The sequence below is a fragment of the Cydia fagiglandana genome, chromosome 20 (genome assembly GCF_963556715.1).
Source record: "Cydia fagiglandana chromosome 20, ilCydFagi1.1, whole genome shotgun sequence".
NCBI classification, from domain to species: domain Eukaryota; kingdom Metazoa; phylum Arthropoda; class Insecta; order Lepidoptera; family Tortricidae; genus Cydia; species Cydia fagiglandana.
This window is the reverse complement of record NC_085951.1, coordinates 1213753-1239401: the sequence shown is the minus strand read 5'-3', so window position 1 is coordinate 1239401 and position 25649 is coordinate 1213753. Positions and strand designations below refer to the sequence as shown.

General features: G+C 37.0%; 1 protein-coding gene across 5 annotated transcripts in view; it reads left to right on the top strand.

Moving 5' to 3' along the window:
* The window catches only part of LOC134674336 (homeobox protein cut), a 185333-nt gene that overhangs the window by 134514 nt on the left and 25170 nt on the right, over positions 1-25649 (top strand). For all 5 annotated transcript variants that reach the window (XM_063532376.1, XM_063532379.1, XM_063532377.1 and 2 more), the window contains one exon: positions 16186-16367. In XM_063532376.1, the coding sequence (XP_063388446.1) occupies positions 16186-16367 (182 nt within the window). The remainder of the gene's footprint in view (positions 1-16185; positions 16368-25649) is intronic.

Genomic DNA, 25649 nt, shown 5'->3' with positions numbered 1-25649 from the left:
ATAAAAATCTATTAGATATCTTTTAGACATCACCAAGATACGATAACGATATGCTTAAGATCTAACCTGTCAAATTTTGAGATACTCTTGAACTTAGAGATCCAATTCACATCTAATAGATATCTTACTCTATCTAACGTAAAAGTGACATTGGTTGCCCGAATTGCGCTGCAAAAGAGAACTAGTTGATATCTAAACTATAACGTATCTTGAATGGATCTAGTACGTGTCTTATCTTGTGAATATCTTGAAGTTCGAATACGGCAGTAAGGTTACAAGGAAACAAGAAAGTAAGAAGTATTAAACTGTACCTACGTAATAAATACTTAGCTAAATCCATGTGCTAGCTATCACATTGATGCATTAAATTAAAGTGTGACAATAAAGCTCTACATAAATGTACGTACATGTACAGACCTAACCGTTTGGTCCTACGCAATCGTCTATAATAGTAGTACTTGGCCCTTCGCACTATGGTTAGCAGTCGTTTGACGAGCTAGTAATAGCTGTTTCGACCGTTATATTCTATTGCACAATTGATTCCACATTTGAAATTAAACGTATGAATTTGGATTTCGAACACAAACATAAGGGGGAAGAGTTTTCGTTATACTGAATAACAATTGCAACTTCTATTGCATTGTGCCACATTTTTTTTAAATTTCGTAAAATAATAGCATATTTTTGGTGTACAAAATAATTTTAGCCTCTGTACAAAGACTATAATCCCATAAATAGTTACATAGATACTCAGTGGTTTAGTTTATACAGCCTATAAGAATTTCATAGATATTTGAACGCAATATCATTCTTCTAAAATCTAAAGCAAAACCCTTTGAAGTCCCTAAATATGAATTCCCAATACACGCAAGGTTACCGTCGCATTAAAAAATCGATATCAAAAGAGCTCACAATTAAGACCGTCGCATCCCTCAAATATCAAGACGTCATATAACACTGCAGATTTACAAATGGATCCTTAAAGCTATAGAAACAAGGGCGAGTTTAGCTTGAGGGAGCGTTTGCCAAAAGCAGATAGTAATACAAAAATGGGGAAGGGAGGGCAATTTGGGCAATATGCAAAGGGTGGGTGATTAGGCCGTGTGTGGCGATGCGCGTCTTATGCCCGCATTACCCTTTCCTTCCGATAGCTGCCTTTGTGGCACTTATCTGGGTTCTGTGGTGACTGTGACGTCATATTCTTCTGCCTTTGATTCGTGGCCCGTGACGTTTGGTGATTAGGAGTAATATTGGAAATGTCAAAGGATTTTTCAGAAAAAAAAGAAACTGGCATTTTAAAAAAAAAGGCAGTTGAAAAGCTGCTTTAGTCAACTGAAAGTAAAAAAACCATTAAGATTTTACATTATTTTTGAACCAACGACTGCTTTATAGCTATAGCAAATAAGCTTAATTAGCACTTTGTTTAAAAAAAAAGGTTAAAATCTTTTTACAGTGCATATGGCGCTACTTAACCGCACTAGTGCGATAATGAGCACATTACGTAACTATTTATAAAAAAAATTAATTGCCACATTTAACCCCAAAACGACGTAGGTGCATAGTAAAATTAAAGTCAATAAAAAGAAAATCAACTCCGCTCAGTCGGTTAAACATTCATATCAATCCGAGTAAAAATATAAAACCACAGCGAACGTCCTTACCAAAGTATTCACTATGAAATGGGTCCACCATTTTACACGTTTACGTCCAAATGCCGCGGTAATACGTCCACATTCTGTGATCATTTCAACGCTATGGCGGCGCAATTATAAATAAAATTGACATTAATTGCGGTTATTTTTAATGTGGGTTAGCTGTTTCTAGGAATGTTGTGGTACAGTCAGCTTTCCATTTCCAAATAGATATTTTATATTACAATACATTATCATATAAATTCTAAATGAGAATTTAATGTGATGATAACTAAATTGTAAAAAAAAACCTATTTTCGTATACAAGATGTAACAAAAATAATGTGGATCAGGTTAAAGGCACATTCGGACCATTCGGTATCGTGTAATGATCAGGAAAAACAGAAAAAAATTGTTTGCGTCAAAAAAAAATTTCTCCTATCTTTTCCTAATCAGACCACGATAACAAATATGCCCATCCACTACTTTTGTTACACCTTGTAAAGATTTACTTCGAGTTAACATAAAATTTTACGCCATAAATAAAATATGGAGAGTCAACTTTTATATACAAATATGAGAAATTAAGGTCCCTTCTTAATATATATACTTTACAGTACCAATATCGCTAGCATATATCTGCACTCACAAAAGGGGTAGTCCACATTTTTTCAATAAAAAACCAATTAGTACAAACTTAATCAGTTATTAAGTTTTCTATTACACGCACTTACTAGAATAATGGTCTGTCAACTATCATTAGCACCCATACAAGAGCCATACAAAAATACCATACAAGCGTGCAATTATCACATCGCAACCCAGCGCGGCCACTCGCTCAAAGACGCCGCGTTTTTTCCACTCACAATTACGCGGTTTAATAACTCCGCTATTATAGTTATATGTGATATCGTAGTTATGATAGGAGAATGTAGTTACCTGTTTAAATTAAATTTCAATTGCGAAATTGAATTTTTGCAACTAATAATTTGAACGTGAAATGAACTATGAAGATGATGACAGTGTTTCATTGGAGACTATCAAGGAATAATTTGAAATAAGGTTGTAAAATGGTTTATTAAAAAACTGGTTAAAACCGAGGTGTAATTAAATTACGTCGAATATGTACTACCTTGATTGTATAGGTACAAGATAAATTATCAACTGAAATAGATGTATTTAACTACAGAAAAAGTGACTAAGCCGTCCAGTGGCAGTGGGTAGATACGGACCAGCGTCTTCAGGTTAATAATTTTCATATATAATGCCGGTCAAACAACTTTGTCAGTAGAAGAAGGCGCGAAATTGAAATGTTCTATGGGACGATGAGTAACCCTTCTCGCCTACATTTTTTAAATTTGCCGCTCTTTTCTACTGACGGAAATGGCTTGACAGACTATAGTATAATAGGTCACTTGTTTCCAAAGAGGTACAAGTAAAACTTAAAGTTTTAGGCGGTTATTTTTTATTCGTTCTATCTTCTTATATTTTCTTTGCCCACGATTATGCAGCTAGTATGCAAGTGCTGTAGCGGGCTTAGTGGTAACGGTTATGGGTTCAATTCCTGACTAGATAATTTCTAAATAGAGTTGATAGAATAATACAATTAGAATGGGAATCTTAGTTCATTATTAGGTATACAGTATGTTAAGTAAGACATAAAAAACCTAATGGCGAGTAAAAATGTGTCAGAATCTACAAGGTGGCCCAAAATAAAGTAAGTAGAACATATTTTATAAAATGTCATTACACTACGAATAAGTACGATCGAAACAGGTATGTATCTGCCCGAGAAACGAGATGGATTAGATGTGTTTGTGTCACAGGTGATGTCTTTGTTTAACGTATCTTAAAGTTCAGCCCAGGCGGCCTATGTCCAGCAGTGGACGTCCTCTGGCTGATATGATGATGATGACGATGATGATCTTAAAGTTCGAATCGTGCCGTGTATGTGTGCGTGTGTGGTACGTGCGTGAGATATGCACCAATCACCAAGACGATCATCAAGGTCGTATCAAAACCATAAAAATCGTTAAATTCGAATCTATCTCCAGGTACGTGTATAATATCTTAAAAGGCCCCGTATGCCCGTATCCCCCTGTTTGCTCCTTAATGTTTTATTGCTGTGTGCTTAGTCTAATTACAAAACTCGGCTAATGACTAATATCGAATTGTCTTTGTTCACCCCTTCGTTAAGCTGCGCCCCCACTTTCGACATACGAAAGTTAATTTCGAAATTATCGATTATGTTTTTAAGATTTGACATTTTTTACTTTTTTTGAAACAGTTGAGTTTTTAAATGTCAAGGATTTAACACAGAAAAAAGGACAATAAAAATGTATTACAAAGTAAAGTACACAGATCAAAAGTAAAAAAAAAAACAACGGGTTGCAATCCAGGAGTGCCGGCAGAAGTGAAAATTCAATGAAATTGTACAGTTTTTCAATCAGGTCACGTGTCCGTCTTACGTCTTACGAGTCTTACGGTCACGTGACTTGTCGCGAGTGTAACATTTTTTCCCCATCACAAAAAGTGCACAGCGCCGCTAAAGAAGATTTCACTTCAAAAAATATTTTATTGAATACGTACCTACACTATAATTGAATGTACAAGTAGGTAGGACCCTGTCACCGAAAAAACGAATGCTTTTAAAAAATTTATAACCGGAACAGAGTTTTACAACCCTACCAAACTTAAAAAAATCCGCTGAATTCCAGAAAATATCGCAACAAAATCCCTCTAATTAATAACCCGCAAAACAAAACAACCAATCCGAATACCGAAACTTAAAAAGCAGTAGTGCCAACCGAGCGAAACGTCATAATTCCATCAATTTCCGGGCTGGCAACACCGGGTAATAGGGAAGTCATCGAGTACGCGCCAGTTGTCAAGCCGAGCAAAGGTTTGGCTGTTTGCTTTGATTCCATTGCCTCGATGACAAAAAGTTAATACCAGAGTTTCGATGTTCCAAATGAGCGTGTCTTTGGTGCGCGGAAATTGCATATCTCGATGACTGTCAGAAATGTGCGTTTATTTTGAAGTGTATTCAGAATTTGTCGTAAATATTGCAAATTTTGTAACAGCTATTTAGGGTGAAAATCTGAGCAGTAAAATTCGTATCTGACGTAATGAAATAGATGGGTCAAAAACTTTTTTAGTATTAGACATGCGACTTTCGTCTGGACATCCTACAATAAACGAACTAGCCTTTTCGTACTTCATCCTAATAAGCATGTTAAAATCTTTTACTTCTTAAACTGTATGATGTTAGTCTTAAAAAATCGTATCCAAATCTTAACTTTTATAGTGTTCAAAAAAGTTGCCGGGTTTTAAGATAGCACTTTTTTCCAATTTGTACATAAAATATCAGACTTGATATATGTACATTCGCCCACATTCTAAAACTAGGCAAACTCTAATTATCATAGACAACGAAACCAGTGACGTCACGCCACGCAACCATAACCTCGCCGAAACTCGCGCCGTCCATATCGCACACTTAAATTACAACTAGAAAGTTGGACACATAAATTAAGCAGAAATGTGATGGAGACCAGATAGCGAGTCGAAGCGGAATTAAAATAATTATCTTGATTGCAGTTTTGGGAAGCGCGGCTAGCTGCAATGCAATGCAATGCAATTGGAATAGGAAAAACGTGGAGGTTTTAGTAGATGGTGGCGCGAGTATACATGATAAGTTGGGTAGGTAAGTAACTAAATGTATTCAGTTAAAGTGTTCGCGTTCTATTAAATCGTGATTGAAGAGTCCATGTAAGTGCAGATTACCTTGTAAAGTCAACATATCTTGGAAAACAAATGTGGCAATAGTTATTTGTGCAACAAGGGAGAAAAGTTCAATATTTCCTCGAGTATTTATTTTGAGCCATGCACGCGACAAATTCTACATAATATAGATACACGTGCATACAGTTTATTGACTTCCTAATTATGTACTTACAGGCTACTTAGGCACTTCTTTATAAATAACATGTAAGTAGCTGAAAATGGAAACGGGTAAATTATTACGTTTTGTCCACTTAATATAATATATCTTTCTGTCACTACGTTTCTGAATAAAGTACTCGCCGCAAACATTTCGTGGCTTGTTTAAATAAAAACCTTATTCGGCCTTTTAATTGCACCGAAACAATAATTTATAGTTGCTTGCACTTTTTTCCACCACCGTGGCTTCGGCCGTTATTCAAAATTATCTACCACGATATCGGGCAACACCCCCCGACCAAACTTGATGATATATGCGCCCTAACAACGTAAGAAACGAAATTCGCGCCATTTTTTCCTTAATCCCAAGTGACGTGTACAATTTAATCACAGACTACGAAAATTTTGCAGCATTTTTATGGCTGGCAACACCTTAATGAACATTTCGTACTGGCCAGTAACACATTAACTTTGTTATACCGAATTAAAGCTCTCTTAATACTCATAAAACGCCGCTTTTCTTTTTCTCGGAATTCTTTATTCAAATCTTTCACTAGTTTAACTTCAAATCAGGAACAATATCGACCCTTCAGTGATGTGAAGTTATTACCACAACAAGCAAAACTTAGTTTTCCATTCAGTTTTATAACTGCAAACGATAGACAGGCTATAAATGAGGTTTCAAACTTATAATTGCTTCATTTCGAAGTCGGGAACGACTATTGCATACGGATTGTCTATGCCATAATTTATTTTCAGGTACAATATTTTCATAAGAGTATTTAAAACTGAGTTTTCCTTTTCTATCAACAAGACTTGCCCATCATTTATAATAAAAAAATTATGAAATTCAATACCTAGATAAAGCCAATATGGCAAGAACACCATGAGCAAGCATGTTATCTAAGTCTATAATCTATGGCCACGATTGCCAACTTAACGGTGAAACTTCAATCGAAAAAAGAACAACTCACTAATCGAACGCTCACGGCACTTTGTAATTCGTTTTTCAAACACGAAATCCAGTCGAGACTGACGTAGACAAATCAAAAGTGCATAGACAAGTTGCCGCCAGTTTTTGCCGCGCCTCAACGTCAACGGGGCCATATTTGCGGATGTCAAATTCCAAAAACAAATTAGCATTCGATTTTCAACTCTGTTCCCAACCATAGACTATTTATATTTGAGAATTTAATTTTTGCAATGCATTCCAACTGACACCTGATTGATGGTCATGACGTTTTTTGTCAATCAAACTCGTGTTTTGTAAAAGCATTTCACTCAATTGTTGTAAATATTTATGAAATTCAATGCGTGACGGATGTCGTGGCGATTCGTTAAAGCGGATATTTCCGCATTTTAATTCCTGTAAAGCCAAAGCTTATTCCAAAAGCGGATAGTAGCGAATCTCTTTGCTGTCCGACTGTTCAATCATTCACGTCATTTATCATTTTTCCCCGAAATGAAACTGGCCTCGTCAAACTAAGCAGTCACTGCGATAGATACGTAAAAAAAAAGTTGAGCCGAAGTTCCGGGCGGAGAGGCGTCTTTTTGTGCGCTGTACCGGATTCCTGTTTGAATTTTCGCGTTCTGAATTCGAACGTAGCGGTTTGAATTTCGCCGGTTAATATCGGTTCGACCCCATGTTTGGTCGGTTTGACAGATCGCCGACATGAAATCTACTTTTCTGGCGGCAAAATGGCGTATTATGCTTTTTTCATCCGTTCCCTCGTCTTTCATCACTTCTTTTGTGCGCCCGAATTTGTAACGACGATGCATTGTCAAAGAGAATTGGTTCGTTTTTATTACTTTATTAGGTGAGTTGTCTATTGGCAATTTGGGATCGGTCTGTGTTTCCGTTTGTCATTTGCGTTTCTTTGCGTGAATCAGTCGATCAATCTACAAAGTAAACTGGTTTGTTGACAATTCTTAACTCGTTTACGATAAGATAAATTGAAAGGTACTTTTCGACAGGCTTTATCTAAAGAGTTAAAAAGTATGTAAGTACTTTTTAACCCGGCGATATTGCGGCAAATATTTTAATGAACTACGGCTGGCGTACCTACCTGTGTGGCGTGGCAAAGCGATGTCATTCAAATGAAAACAATTTGAAAGACGCTGTAAATACTACTTTATTAAAGAGATTTTTCGAGTACTAAAGATGTTTCTATCCATATTTTGCTGTACGTATCACATATTCATCAATCTTATCTACTCAAAGGTGAACTGGAAGAGATCCCTTAAAAGGATAAGTACGCCGTGGTACTGCCTATTCTGTGCCATATTTGTGTTAAGAAATAAAGAGTTAACCCGCCGAACGTCCACCATACAACAAATTGATGCAACGCAATTTGACCCATATTGATCTGTAGTAACACACGTGTGATACTGAGTCGCTACGACCCAAGAGTTAACACATGTGTGATACTGAAAATTTTAGGGCGCTCCACGGGTTAATACATTACATACATATTTTGCAGAATTTATACAGATGTAACTACAAATGTCTATTTCTACGTATCCGAAGTCCCATAATCGCCCCCCCCCCCCTACTCCGGAGACAGGGGGGATTTACTGCACTCGCTAACTATTTGCATGCACAAAGAATGCACTATTACGGATAATATATCGCGGTGGCTTATCTTCTTGTAGTTTCTGTAAAAATGGCGGGGGTTTTCAAATGATAGCACTTTGACATTAATGTGGGGTTTCAGAAGTGCCTTACTGCCATATTCGAACCTCAAGATATTCATAAGAGACGACACGTACTACATCCATTCTAGATAGGTTATAGTTCAGATATCAACTAGTTCTCTTTTACAGCGCAATTCGGGCAACCAATGTCACTTTTACGTTAGATAGAGTAAGATAAATCTATATATTAGATGTGAACACCGTACAAACGTCTCCATACTTGAAGAACTTAAGGTGAAAGAGAGGCTCTCAGCTACGGTCAGAGCGCGTATCCTCAGATACTTCGGACATGTGACGCGACGTGGAGAGCAGGCCATGGAGAGACTTGTTGTCCAGGGACGGGTCAATGGCTGTAGGTCAAGAGGACGTTCCCCAATGCGTTGGACGGATCAGATAAAAGCCCTTACCAACACCCCACTTAACACATGTGCCAGAGAAGCATCTGCCAGGGACAACTGGCGTAGAATCGTTCGTCGTTCAACGTGACCACGACTGCTCTGTCAAGAGTAATTCGACGGAGAAGAAGATGTGAATTGGATCTCTAAGTCATATCCTGTGGAAATCGTTCAAGAGTATCTCCAGAATCGCGCAAATGTCAAATTTGACAGGTCAGATCTTAAAAATATCGTTATCGTATCCTGGTGATGTCTACAAAGATGTCTAAAAGATGTCTGTTTCAAAATCCGAATCGGGCCCTTAGTTTAGTCATAACAACAGTATATTTGTGTCATGTAGCGCCACTTGCACCATCCCACTAACCCGGGGTTAACCGGTTAAACCTGGAGTTACCACGGTTACAAGTACTATTTGACACTGGGTTAACGGGTTAACCCCGGGTTAGTGGGATGGTGCATGTGGCCCTTGGGGTTAACTATAAAGACTCTATACTGCCCCATCCGAACTTTGACATACGTCAAAACGGCTAGATACGATATGGATTGGATATGTCAGAGTCAAAAGCGACGTTTGTGTTTGAAGAAACGTCACATTTGACACTGACATATCCAACATTACATTAAAGGCCCCCCCACATCTAGCGTCTTTCGAGCGGCGGCGTTTACAACTCTATGGCCGAACGTCGACGCAACGTCGACGCAACTGAGCAGCGACGTAATTTTCCATAACGCTGACCAGACGCCGACGCTCGAAAGACGCTAGATGTGGGGGGGGCCTAACACGTTCACAGCTACGGTCGTAGCGTAGCCGATAACATGGGTTTCCCGGTACGTATCGTGATTAGCGCTGAATGAGTTAATAAAGTATACTTATGCTAGGCATTTTAAAAGTTCACATACCTTTACATTACGTTTTACAGTTAATCAACAGTCCTAACTACGGTTTAACCGTTGTTAAAGATGTTTACAAAATTAGTAAAAGTGTAATGGGGGCGGTCACGCGGTAGGGCTTCAAAAGGCGGTGGGGCAGGTATTAGCCGAAACGGAAAGTTACCGCCTCGATGTTTTTATTGTACTACTGCTTGGCACAAGCGGTAGCGGGAGCGGACGCGGAAAACAAAGGGAAAACTCATCGAATTTAAACTGTTGTGAGACAAAATAAATTGAATAATTTTACGTTTTAGACTCACTTGTTTTAAGTCACTCACGCGACATGTTTTGGAGAGCCTAGGTCTTTGTTCTCGAGCACTAACAGTGCGAACAGCGTTCACAACACAACACAACAACAACAACAACAACAAGTGAGCCTTAACCTTACAATTATTCAATGGGATAACTCATTTTGGTTTTAACCGTTTTGTATGTTATCATTCTTAACACATTTACTGCCAACGTTTTCGTAGTGCTACGCTCGTAGCCGATCCCAGCGTTTTCCCGTTTTGTAGAGGAAAACGACTGTGAAAAGAACCCGCCGAGTCCGGCACTCATGTGTTAATGAAGGCTTCAACGATATATATAATATACATAATATAAATATAGATAAATACATCCATAACTCTCTGACAAATAAAGGCTTGTTGTGGTTACTAGACGACGATATATATACATAATATAAATATAGATAAATACATCCATAACTCTCTGATAAATATAGGTACAAATAAATGTACAGTCGCCATCAGATATATCGGAGCGGCCAAAGTGTTCACAATATCTGAACACGCACTCTAACGCGTTGACAATAGAGGCGTGTTCAGATACATATTTGTGAGCACCTTGGCCGCTTCGATATATCTGATGGCGACTGTACATACCAGGATTCGAACCTGGGACCTCCTGGTTCGTAGTCAGGGTCACTACTGAATATGCTAGGAGCCCTTACAACTTGACCCTTCATTTGACGAGTTCGTTTACTCAAACCGCATATCCTTCATAATATAACCAAGACATATTTAAACAAAGCCCAGTGTGACCCCCCCAGGCCAATTACCTACAATGGTAACAGCGATTACCGCGTTTTATCGAGCCACCGCATTTTTAGTTTAATGACTACCCTCATCCCTTCGGTTAATGAGGCAGAAACCGGACAGTTCTTAAATTTAACCCTTTGACCATGTTTTGACTGCAGTTTGTTCCCTCATTCTCATTTGGTACGAAATTCGTACCTACGTGCGATTAAATGGGAAAAACCTAATAAGCCTTTAAGGGTTACATTGTGTTTAAAAATGTGTTACAATAATAATATGTGACGTTCCAAGAAAAAAGGTACTTTATGGCGGCCGGCGCTTACGTCGCATAGCGCCGCAATAATATTGGAGCGACGTTAATAATAGCGTAAGCGCCAACTGCCATAAGGTACCTTTACCCGTGGGACGTCACATATACCTACGAATGTAATATACCTAGACAAAAGTAACCCTTCTATGTATAAAAACGTTTGTGTAAATCTGAATACTGTTATACTGGCCATACATTTTGATATTCACGCACTGAAAGAAATATTTTGATACTATAGTCGTACCAAACGAAGTCTGCAGCGGATTTGATATCCCACGCAGTGTAAGTGTTATGTACCTATAAGTACGTCATAATTTCATAGAAGTTTGACGTTTAAAATGACACTTGCACTGCGTGGGCTATCAAAATCGCTGCAGACTTTTTACGATCTGACTATACTAAATTCCCAAAAATGGACAAAATATTGTCCATTCCCTCTCTTCTTATCTTATAGGTAAGGTAACACCGATAATATCTACAACCGTATTGATATTTTTCGTAGAGCCCTACGCCGCGTAGCAGCTGCTACGAAACTACCAAAAATAATACAATATGGCTTCTTTAGGCCAATTCGTATAACTCTCTCGTCTTAGTATTATTGATATAATATTGATATCTGTGCATGTATTGATTATGAATATTTTTGATACAAAATTTGGTATTTATATTTAGTAGGTAGTCGAAGGTAAATAAAATTATTATGGTATTAATTTAGTGCCACTTCTATGTACTCGTTATCTAGTATTTAGGTATCAGACCGGCAAATATGATAACACAAGTATCTAAGATAAAATATAAAAGATGTATCATTATCACCGATCGTCAAACATACTGATATCGATGACGAAAAGCCGTTGGAATTTGGACTCTACGCCTTGGATAATAAAGTCTATATTGATATGAATTTATTTGCTGATTAGGTACGTCCTTGCTGATCCTGCCGTCCAATCAGTTGTCACTTGTCAGTTATAACAAGATGGCGCAGTTATTATGATTATAATATTTAAGCCATGATTCATAATCATTTGATTTTAAATAGCTTCGCATACCTACTCAATTTTTGGGTTCAAATGTAAAATATTTTTTTTATAAAAATATGAAAGCTTGATATTAACTATTTGGCTAATTCGAACGTGCACTGACATCAAACCTCGTCGACTCTCGTTAATTCCAACCTGCGATAATTCGAACATCTCTATAATTCGAAGTTATCACGAGTTCCCTAGAAAATCTCTTTATATTTCGAAATAATTCCATACATTTTTAAGCACTTGGTAATTCGAACAAAAAAATCGTCGCTACGTAACAAAAGGACGCGTTAATTCTAACTCATAGGCGTCAAACACTCGACAATTCAAAGTTATCAGATTGCAGAGGTAAGTGTAAGTACCCTACATTTCGAGACAAGTTCAAGTTCATCGTTGCACGAGCATTTGTTATTGTAAAATCATTTCCGGCACTAGGTATTTCTGATAAAAAAAAAGTTATTGATCAGTCTTAGCAATGTGCTTCGACGCAAACTAATGTTACAGACTTCTTCCCAAAGACTAATAATTAATTCACATTATGTATATGCATATATGTATGTAGCTCTAACCTTTGGATATTGTTAATAAATTAGCAGTTAATAAATCATAATTGATTATTATAACACTTTAAACTCTCGCGTTTTGTACACATATTCAATTACACAAACGGGTCTACCGCGATATAATTTCATTGTTTTTACCTTATATCAATGAAATTATATCGCGGTAGACCCGTTTGTGTAATTGAATAATTGATTATTATTCAATAATTCGAACTTACATATATTTTCTCTCAAAAATTTCGAACTATTTGTTATTTCAAACTGTCGATAATTCGTAATATTTTTAAAGTCCCTTGAGTTTCGAATTAACGAGAGTCGACTGTATTAGAATTATATCACTTAGGTTGTTATCCGCGCGGGCGTCCCGCTCGCACTAATAATAGTGCGGATAAGTCTGAATGAAAGGAACGCCTTTGGCCTGTATGACAATTTACTGTCAAACATACAATGCCTGGCAGCTGTTCATTGACAAATACCAAGACGAGGCTAGCAAGGGACCGAGCCTTAAACTAATAACGCATAGACAGATAGTCCCCATACGGCCAACCTGCCAAAAGTGAAGCCGAAACACGATCGATGTGTGCGTGGAACGCTCGTGTTTTACACTCAGCAAACACACACATCTATACAAAATATGTTGCCAGTATTCATTTACTTCTCTCAAAGTAGAGGAATTTTAACAACATCCACACTTGGTTATTAATAATTTGGAAGTGTGTAGATTCGATTTTGTAGCAAAAGCTTTTTGTTTATTTTGGGATTTGTTACATTTCTGTACTTTGTGAAATAAGGATTAAATAAATAGCTGATAAGTTTTTACTATTTTTATTTATTTAACAAATGTGCATAAAATCATAAGAATAAATTTAAATAGGACAGAGCATATTCGACTGTGTTTAGTCCGTTTCCAATGTTTCCATATTGCGTCATTCCGATCAGTCAGAAAACTGAAACGAACATGACACAAAATAAAAATAAGAAAAAAGTAAATAAGTACTTACCTAAATAATTAACTTAATTATAATTTTCTATAATTATACAATGAAATTTAATTGAGCGTATTTATTTTAGAATGTAGACGTCATGTCCCATTTGGAGGAAAAAATATTCACTACACTGGCAACATTTAGAAGGATTTTTGTATTTACGATTATGTAAAAATATCACATTAATCTCGATACTTACGCGTGAAATGTAATATCAGGCGGTTTGTTTTTATTATATGATGTGTTGTGACACCCATTCACTGTACAAACAACCATCTTTCCTGTAGTTTTTGATTTTTAAACGGGAGGTGTACACAAACCGATTTGACTTTGAGTACTGCGAGGGCCGTTCGAATACGATGATACGAGTGTGACGTGACGTCGCACTTGAAATGGCTTCACTGGGGGTGTACGAACTAGGAATCTATGCCTTATAAATCTATGGACCGAGCAATGTGGCGATTGTTAGAGAAGATCTTTGCCCGAATGCTCAGACTAACTAACTTTTTTGGCTCATCGATCCAAAGAGAATCTTGGCCTCCGAAACGATAGCTTGCCACCCTGTCCCGATCCTGCGCATCTTCCTGCCTGCCAGTTACTGACGCGAAGTTGAAGCAGATCCGCCGCCACACTGTCTTCCCAACGATACCTGGGCCGACCCACCTGACGGCTACCAGTCGGAATGCCAAGAAACGGTTATTTTTCAAATTCATGCATATACAAAGAAGATGTACCTACATAATACTCAAACGATTTCCGTACTATACCGTGTCCGGCCATTGCTAGTGATCATATATGCACATAGTATTGTCGGAAAGCAATAATAAGCGTTAAATCACAATCCTGGCCGCTCGGTGCGATTTCCGACACATCTATCTTGGCGATACCAATCTTCATGGTCCACCGCCGACTGCCGACAATTGATATCTTCCGAAGGTCAACAAATAACACGTTACTAGACCTTCAACTATTCTCAACCAAAACCCAACTTTAAAACAATAGTGTAAAGTACAAAATCGCAAATTGTGGGAGACAATGTTGTTATTGCGCGCTAATTTGATCAGGATATGTTTTATTGTTCAGATAATAAGTGCCGTAATTGAGTGACGTTAAGATTGTCAGCTGCATTTGTGATTTGTAGTGAATAGGCAAAAATCTGATGCGTTAAAGGCTGAAGGCTGCGTTACTGAAGATTCGCGTAGATTCTTCGGATTTGAATTTAGAATTTATGGAACGGCACAGATAAGTGTAAACATTTCGACTGCGTTAACTATAATTAAATGTAATCAAACACTGATAAAAAACCTTGATTAGCTGATAACTATCTGATAACGTTATGACAAAACGTCATTTCGGCGTATTACTCGAATGACACATTTCCTTCACTCATGTCAAACGAAATCCCCAGTATTAGAAGGTAAATATTTGCCGATCAGCTGTTCCGAGGCCGCCATATTAACGAAATAATACCAACACAAACAAAATAATACCAACTTAACTGTGCGGTTGAGAGAATACCGAAGTTTCATTTTCTCGTGCAAATATTGAGGAAACGTTCGACAGTGGCGCGGTTTTCAACTGCAAAAATAGGATTGTATTTTATGAACAACTAATTTTAGTGACGCTGTTATATGTAGAATTATTAAGATTTTTCGTAATTACACGTTATTCTGCCTTTGGAGTTTCCGTGAGGCTAATAAAATCTAGGCCACTTTTATCGCTGGTAATCTTTAAGAATTATATTTTATTATTTGCATTATTATTCGTTATTACTCTAGGTACTCTGACAAACTCACTTTCTCAGTAGAAAAAGGCGCAAAAATCAAATCAATCCTTCGCGCCTACATACATTTTTTTTTTAATTTGCTGCCTATTTCTACTGACAAAGTTTGTGTGTGTGACAAAGTGTCCGAGTATAATTTAGTTGTGGTGATACAGCCGGTCAAACATGTTTGTCAGTAGAAACAGGCGTGAAATTCAAATTTTCTATGGGACAATTACCCCTCGCGCCTACACTATTTAAATTTGCCGCTTTTTTCTACTGACGAAAATGGCTTGAGAGACGATATTTAAAATTGTTATTACTAACCTAAAAATATATTTCTTACGATCTTGTTCTTAGAATCGTATCATTCAGTGTAAAACTTCGTTCAGTTTTAACCTGAAGTTTAAGGTACTTTTATCGTGGATGCCTTTGCAATATGCTACTAACTTTAAGGTCCAGAGAAAGCGTGATATTTTCAATTTATTTTTCTAGGAATACCATTCCAGAAATACCAGTATTTTTTATTGAAAAAACAGTCGCGGGAGGAACTCAACTGTTTAACGCATAAGCACCATGCCCCATCCCACTAACTCGGGGCTAAGCGATTAAACTGTTAACCCAGTTTCAAATTGTACTGGTAACCATGGTAACTCCAGGTTTAACCGGTTAACCCCGGGTTAGTGGAATGATGCAAGCGGCGCTAAGTGTTACATTTATTAATTTTGTTTACAATTTAGTTTCTGCATTTCTCATCAATTATAGCCATTTCTCAATTTCAAACCTCAAAACTATTAAACAAATGTACAGTAGTACTACGTAGTAATTAATCGAGGTTCAATTATGTATATTTTTCAAAAAAAACCGCTCGTTAAACAAATTGATAACAGCGCCATCTCTCTTTCAGATCGCGCAGCTGGTAGAAGACGTGCGGCGGCTGCAGGCGTCGCTGGCCGCGCTGCAGGAGGCGCACGCGCAGCAGCTGCAGCGGCTGGAGGAGAGGCTGGACGAGAAGAAAGCTCACATAGCGAGGCTCGAAGCCAGGCTCGACACGCAGAGGGACTACGAGGATGTGAAGCGGGAGGTTAGGTGAGTGTCGAGTAACATAGAAATAGATTGTAAATACAGATGTCAATCACAATAAAAAAATATGTCTGGGCCCAATTCGGATTTTGAAATAGATACGAGTATCTATTAGATATCTTTTAGACATCACCAAGATACGATAACGATATGTTTAAGATCTAACCTGTCAAATTTGACATTTGCGCGATTCTGGAGATACTCTTGAACGATTTCCACAGGATATGACTTAGAGATCCAACTCACATCTAATAGATATCTTACTCTATCTAACGTAAAAGTGACATTGGTTGCCCGAATTGCGCTGCAAAAGAGAACTAGTTGATATCTAAACTATAACGTATCTAGAATGGATCTAGTACGTGTCGTCTCTTGTGAATATCTTGAAGTTCGAATACGGCAGTGATTCTCGTGAAATTTGGTGTGCAGATTCGATAAATTATATAGATTTTTTTGCCGATTCAATTTTGTTAAAATTTTTAAAATGGCGGAGTAATGGGGATCCGCGAGTTCTAGAGTTCAAAGACCCGCTAGTTCAGAATGTTTTTATTAATTAAAAGTTTTGGTAAAAAAAAGCTTTACAGCTATTCTGTGGGACTAAATGATATATGTATATACCCCCACTGATATAGACTGCCTTCTTACCACCTATATTTATTTGACACTATGTAGCCTAAATTATTTGACAAAAAACATAGATTTTATTAGATTTGATTAGTCATCTCGATTTTTTGTAACTGTCTTTAATCAATGTTATTCTACTCAAAATTTAAAATATGTACACTAATCAGCTCTCTTTGCCTAATACTCTACTTGATGTTTAGTACGTTTATGTAGGTACGTACATAAGTACCTATTCCACTAACGAACGAGTATATCATGAATGCTCATCGCAGCACATACCTACTCTTTATTTACTCGCTGAACACATAGATGCTGTGTGCTCTGTGATTCAGAGATAAACGCTGAGATTTGTCACTATAATGTCGATATCAAGCACGTATGTACACTTGTACATGTATTTAGGCATTTCCACATACATTTTGTATGGGCTGTTACAAAACTGACAACTAAAATTTGTATGAAAAACTGGGGACACTTTTTTTTGTATCATTCAATACCTATAGTACTCGTGATTTTGAGTTTAAATAACCCAAAAGTTGATAGTTTTAAAAAAAAGTAAATGGTACCTTTTTCTAAAAACCCCCATTTAACCCTTTTCCAGACCACACCAATCCACAAGTTTTCCCAAAAAATCCAAATATTCCAAGTAATCCAGCTTTTCTCCTATATTGAGTTTTCAAATGAATCTGAAGACAAGTCACATTTCCCGAAAATCCAATCTAATTCATTTGATACGCATAATGATCCCTAGAGGCCTTTGACCAGCCGTAAACATCCTTCAACTAATACGAGTATAAGATCTCATTTCATTTCAAGATTTTCCTTGAGAAGCCTGTGAAATCACGAAAACCAGCCACCCACACTATTCTCTCAACACAACTTTACCTCTAATATTCGTAAAACATTGTAACAATACATCTTTACAAAAATTTTCGTAACTTTCTTCATGTTTCCCCGGCTTCCTATTGTCGCAACTGCCAGATAAGAGGGTCGTTGGCCTCATGTTTGCCTGATACCAGTGTTTGCTTGTGCAGCCTTCAGTTGGGTCGACGGCCAGGCCTTGGTCTTACGATGCAACGCAAATACTGCAATGAAAATACTGGGTATTTTCATCGCAATCCCTACTTAACTAATAAATGCAACTTTGTCTGTCTATCTGTCTGTTAACTCACATTTATAGACGGGTCTAATGTGAATTTTATCTATAAATGTCTATAAATCTGTATAAATGTGTGTGTGTGTGTGTGTGTGTGTGTGTGTGTGTGTGTGTGTTTGTCTATAAATGTGAGTTAATATGTGTTCAAAACGCGAAAGTTTAAAATATTATATCTATCTGTTACCTAAAAAACCTAAACCGCTGAACCAGATTTTGATGAACTTTAGATGCAATTCAGTATGTAGTTAGATAGTTTGAGGCCCGAGGAAGGCAATAGGATAGCTTTTTTATACATCACCTGTAGATATAGATATATTACTCGTATCTAGTCAAGAGACTCAAGAGTAACAATTGTTGGCTATATACTTAGTGTGGCAATGCCAAATGGTAACGCTTTTAATTCGTACTGCGAAAAGTCTTTTGTTAATTACTTTCGGGTATTAACACGATATTGTAGCACTGTTGGGACCAATTCATTATTTGACAATTGATACAGTCATGTCATGAAAAATGTGTATGAGAAATTAGGGTAGGTATATAAATTATTAAAAGTATGTAACACTGCGTCTTCGCTCTAATAATATCACACATGAAACTAAGCACTTTTTAACAGCCATGACAAAAAATTGTTACAATTTCTACTTTCAAATTATTTCAAATTATTATAATAAAACTTACCAAAACCACTTTTCATATTCTACTTGATATAATGTAATAATTTTCCATTTCACTTGTTATATCGTCAACCCACGATGACATAGTCAGTTATGGTTATGATTTCGGTGAAATATTAGAGCTATTGGTAGTTTATACATAATTTAGATAAACCGTTGATAGATGCTCCCACGCAAAGTGGGGCGGAAGTGATTAGTCTCCGAGATTAATGCTTACGAAATAACCAGATAACTTGCAGTGGAGATGCACTCGTTGTCGACACTGGCTAGTTTTAGAAAGATTTAAACTGAAATAACACCTTAAACCGCAATTAAATGACGGAAATGAAAAATAAACTTTATTGTTGATTTGCCAAATTAACCACATAAGAACCTTTTCTTTGCAGTACCAAATTATTTGGCTAAAAGGACTCGCATCCAGGCCATGGTCATTCAAAAACAAAGTATTGCAAGCGGGTAAAATATACTTGGTCAAGCAGATCTTGTCAGTAGAAAAAGGCGGCAAATTTTAAAAATGTAGGCGCGAAGGGATAGCGTCTCATAGAAAATTTGAATTTCGCGCCTTTTTCTATTGACAAGATTTGCTTGACCATCTATAAGTACGAAGGTTTGCTGAAAATTCTGTATAAGTACCTATCTAAGAAAACATATGTATTAGGTATGTATTCACATTATCAGTTAAGTTATAATTAAATTATCAATCGTCTTCAAAAGATAAATACATACTTACCGATTATTTGTTCCGACGCAAACACAAGAAAACTCACTAATCAAAGCGGAAGTAACAGAAATAATTTAAACCAAAATTAACCGATAATCCTATTTATATTTCCCACTGGAGCAGGAAATTAAAAAAAAAATATCACGTTCCCAGGAGCCCCAATATCATGTTCAAATATGGAACGCTAAATTCCATATCTCGAACCGTTTAGCGATCCCATGCGAGGAACCTGTGGGATTGTGACAGATCGAAAAAAAAGTAAAAAAAAAATGGCCGCCTATGTCGGTATTGGTCGCTCTGTGTATTTTCGGTTAGTTGGACAATATTGGTTGACTGAGACCAAGTTTTTACTGTCAATATTTTCTTTATGGAAATCGATGCTACCTACTCATTTCATAAGCATGATATTTTTACTAACTTATGGCATCGCTTTTTGATCTATAGTCTGTCAAACAACTTTGTCAGTTGTAAAAGACGCATAATTCAAATATTTTAGATGTTAACCCTACGCACCTACTTTTTGAAATTTGCCGGTTTTTTCTACTGACTGAAATTGTGCTTGATAGACTATATTTAATGCTTAATTGCTTACCAAATCTTAGCTCTATTTTAATACTGAAAGATCTGACAGCAGCTGAAAATAGACAATTTTTAATAAGTACTTAAATATGTTACATAAGTATAGTTTATACAAACTGCTAAGGCTTCTACACATGTTGCAACAAATTGCATACGATTTTAAATAATTGCTAGCCAAGTAGGACCAAAGAATTCAATCGATCGATCAAAATATCGCAAAACGCATGCGATTATCTGTGCCTTTTGGAGAGGCCATTATAGGACTCCAAAAAGACGGTTCGATTCGGAAAATGAATTAGATTTCTACTAGACTTCAACAAGTTACAATATGGATAATTTAAAGATATTTGTAAGATAGATATGTCAAATTTGACGTTTCAGCGATTCTGGAGGTCCTCTTAAACGACTTCGACAAGTTATGACTGAGATATCCAAGTCACATCTAGTCGATATCTAATGTAGATCTAGTTGATCTCTAAATCGTCTCTAGATCTTGTGATTATCTCGAAATCCGAATAGGCCTGAGAGAATCATTTATACCTCTTAAAAGCGAATTACGTACTTCATATTCATTCACTAAAGTACGTACAGCGTTGTAGTTTAAGAAAACAAGGATGTTCCTTTCAGCCATATTATCTCAAGGAACTTAACACGAAGTTTCTAGAACATCTCAATAACAAGCCGTGACTGGTTGTTTATTTTCCGACACTTCGTTTTTCAAATGTTTTCAACCATACCAGTAACTGCCAAAGAGTTCACTTGTTTTGGAACACCATTAAGTGTTTATGCGTTTAGTTTGGTTCTTAGAAATTGTGGGGTAAGAAGGGAATAAGTGCGGTAATATGGGTAATATTAGAGCAATTATACTTTCTCGCCTATTAGAACTCGATTAGACGGTTTTAAGTGTACGTGACGAGTTTTATAAAAGTTGGTAAAAAATGATCTAATTATCAATGTGAATTTGTAATTGATGACTTCTAAGAAATCAAATAGGTAAATAAATATCCTAAAGTTCTACAAGACAATTGAAGTAACGAATAATATTTAAAAGTTATAGTCAATATTATGTTTTACTTTTAACTTAGATCACTCATTACTTTTAGCGGAATTTTTTTTTCTTAACCTATTTGTGTGTCCCACTGCTGGGCAAAGGCCTCTCCCTTGATTCTCCATGACTCCCGATTTAGCGCTTCCTCCAGCCGGACTTTTTATATTACATTATTATTTTTATTGGACGCGAAGTTATTATTTGAGTATTTTTCAATTTATATTTTTTAACATTCATAACATGTGTGTAACCGCCCTTATATCCATAGACAAGCTAAATAAAGCCTAGTGCACAACATCAATTTGACGCAACACCTCTCCTGATAAGATGGCGCCTTCTTATCGGCCACAGGACCATGGGCCGGATTATCTACATCGCTTTTAATTACTACATAAATAACTGCTTTCTTGACAGTGATTTGTCTAGTGACTAAACATACAAACGTACACTTTGAAGGATTGTGTACATTAAAAAGTTACATGCAATGCAATAAGGTTTTATTAACCTCTTGCCTATAATGAGAATCCTGGCCAAGTTTGTTAGCATCTTTTTGTATTTTTATTAGATAATTATTTTTTCTAATCCATACAACAGCGGGTTACGATTTTTGACCACCACAAGAAACTATGAAAGGTTAAGTTTTCATATAGATGGCTAAGTTTTTTTTTTTACTTAAGAGTACAACTCATTATTTTGGCTAAATAACATGAAACCGTGCCAAACAAACATTCCAATATGTCATAATCCCGACGCTAATCCTGAATAATTTCTTCGCGATATTAAAAAGTGTTTATTTATTACCCAAAAAAAGCTATCGATACCGTTTAACAGCAACTTTAATGTCACACGCCTTTGATCCCTTTGAAGTTCAAAGCCGCCATATTGGAAAAACAACATGTTAGTCTATGCCCAACATTGTTTGGACAGTTATAAACATCTGAGGCGGCATCTTTTACTCGGGACGTATTGGCATTAAAAAAAGCTGTTGAAACCGAGTTATTGTCATTTAACGGTCATTCTAGTTGTTAAACTCTGCGCCTATAAGATTTTTGAGAACTAAATTAACTTAAAATTTGCTTTAAATTTAAAAACACTGAAGATTTATATAAAGAAGGCAACGTAAAAAATGTGACAGATGGTTGTCTATGCAAAATTTTCGAAATTCGATCTCAAACCGTCTCAGAATTCGACCAATTAGAAACGGAATCATCAAAAACGTTCCAAATCCGAAATTCAAAATGTAATCAGAATGCAAACAAGCCAATCCGGGCGGAGATTTGGCTCAGAAATCAATCTATCCGACCCCTATTAAGGTTTAATCTACGGAGGCTGGCTATAACTTAATCCGGACTTGAGAAGCGGAATAAATAAGCAATAAACCGCTACAGGTGCCTTATATTGCTTAGTGTGTAAATGTGCGTTTAGTTTAGAAAGGTGGCGTGCGGCAAGATTTCACGTTTGCGACATTTAAGTAATACTAATGACAATGCAAGCAATATCACAGAATAAATAATAGTACTAAGTACAGAAGACTCACTCTCTAACAAAACGCGTCTGTTACTATCAGCACAGATATGGCCGCTAGGTGGCGACAGCGCCACGCGCGGCTTATGGCAAACCTCAAAATTGGGGCCGAACGGATGTACTTTTAGCTACCTGTAGCAAAGCGACGAAATCGCGGAGTGAGACACGCCTGGCAATACAGAGATATAGGTGCGCTCTTTGTCGGAATGTCATTTAAAAATGCGAACGTAAGTCCGATTATATGACAGCGGCATAGTTCGTGTGACTTTTAAGTCCATTACAAATAGAGTTTGGCTAAAATAATTCTGCCTCGATTTTGAAAGCACATGCAGTGTAAGTGTTATTTTAAACGTCAAACTTCTATGATAATTATGACGTATATAAATACCACTTGCGCTGCGTGCGCTATCAAAATCGTTAGCAGACTTATCTTGGTCTAAGTCTATAAGAAAAACAATACCAGAGGGCCTACCGCGAACCACGTTCGACGTGTTGCCTCCCTGTCACACTTACGTACAAATTTACAGGTGCGACAGAGAGGCAACACGTGCACCGCTCCACACTCGTGCGCGAATCGCGGCAGATGAGTAAAGTTGCAGTCTGTCTAACCATTTTCATAACGAATCGTTAGAAAAAGCGGCAAATTCATAACGTGTGAAGGTTGCGTCTATGCCTTTTTTTATTTCATAGATATCTGTAGCATCGTGTAAACACGTGTCGCATGCGTCAAAACGTCGCACGTCTAAGATGATCCCTCTGGTCCGATCATGGGAACGCACAAATGTTCGCGTGCTCGCGGCAATAATTGAAATAGCTATTTTCTATTGTTATTTTTCTATCGTTCCGTGAGGAACTTATACTTTTTCTATTAGCGCAATACCATACTAATAATACAAATGACAACGCCCTTATTGAAATGAGATAAGGCTGGTTTTGGTTTGGCTGAGGGTACCCTTTAATGTGGTTTTCTACATATCGAGTATTATTGTGACAGTGACAGATATATAGTAAATTGGGGAGCGATTTTGACATAATTATGGCTTATTTTTAAGGAGAAAATTCTACTTATTATCTTATTACTTAAGGTAATAAAAGCTTAAAAATCTATTTTATTATCATTATCAAACAATAAAAAAATCTAGTCTACGACAATTAAAATTCCTTGTAGCCTCTCAAAAAACCATAGACGCTATAAAGCCAAAGATTATGCTTTGTTGACGCTCAAAAACTAAAAAGGCAAATAGAAATTATCTCGTGTTTAATTAAATGCATGTGATTTACATATTTCGGGGAACAAACAGTGTAATAGTAAGTATATGTATGTTTGCCTTCTATATATCAATAGAGCCTATCGTGGGCACCTGTCCCCATTTGCTTAGGCCTGTTTACATAACATTTAACGAAAGTTTAGCCCGGCCCTGTCACACAGAAATTATCAACTAATTTACCTTAGTTTTTTTTCACCGTCGTAAAGAATTCTCGTAAGCTCTTTACCGTGTTGACACTGGCAGTTTGTATAAGGGATTCATGAAAAAATTAAAAAGCTATGCATGTGTCAATATTGTCCATGGTAAGTTTGAGAGCCAATGGTGCGTTAGTATTTTGAATGTGTTCCATTTTCGAACGGGCCGAACGTGGCTGACCAACCAATCAATCGGATCGCTATTGGTCAGCGTATCGAACGGGGCGGGGCGTCGTTATCGGCGGCCGATGATTTGGTTGATAGCGTTCGATTGTGACGTCATCCCGTGGAACGCCTACGTGGTCATTGTTGCCTGGTATCTGGCCGTCGATCCCTTTCAAAATAAATTGACTCATTCTAACTGTATGCTAATTTTAATCATGTCCCTGCATTGACATGTCGTAAGATATGACATTTACGTACCTAGAGATAGACCACGCAGTGCATGAGTTATTTATACGTCATAATTTCATAGAAGTTTGACGTTCAAAATAACACTTGCACTGCGTGTGCTATCAACATCGTTGCAGATTTATCTTGGTGTAACTCTATCTCTTAGGGCCTCTTGCACCATTTCATTAACCTGTGGGGTTAACCGGTTAAACCTGGAGTTACCATGGTTACTAGTACAATTTGACACGGGGTTAACGGTTTAACCGCTTAACCCCGGGTTAATGGGATGGTGCAAGGGGCCCTTAAACTTTCATCTACTTGCGGTGTCAAAGTGAAACAAACCGTCTAACTCTCGAATTAATAATCAAATTTTAATAATAAGATACAAAATCCATTTAATTAATTCCAGTTTGTCTATTACCGCGCTTAAAGTAATTAAAGAATCGCTGCTGGTTACCTCAGAAGGTCTCAACTACCTCATTTGAGGTAACGAGTTACTTCGTTTTGCGGGGACTTTGGATTTGGTCTGAGGGGACGCTCAAAGACATATTTCTTCGTTAGGGCTCCGATATCGATTGCAACCCTTTGATGAATAAGGAGAATATTTGGCATGCCATTTGTTCAGGGATTTTGATGTTTTCTATGGGGGAAGTTCTAAGGAAAGATTTGCTAATATGATAGGATTGTCGAAAGGGGTTTGTAGAAGTATGACTAAAAATTAATGACTAAGGGTCGGATGCACCAAACTGTTCGTGTCGTTAAAGAGTTCGCTAAATTTTTATATATGGAAAGTTTCATAGTATTAATGATCAGTCCGTCAAACTGGCCCTTATACTGTAATAGTTAAGGTGATTTATATCATGAGCATAGTAGATTTACCAGTACGATTGAAATCCCATCCAAAAACTCGTCTAGTACCCACAACATAAGCCTTCCCAAGTAGCACAGATTAGCTGTATAGCAGCCGCATAATGAAGTACGAATACGCTTGAAGCTGGAATATAAAAGCTGCATAATAGCTGTATAAGCGTCTTTTCAGCTTTTATAACTCTTAAATGGGCACAAATTATGCAGCCTTAAGTTCACATAGCTGTTTAAGAGCATTGT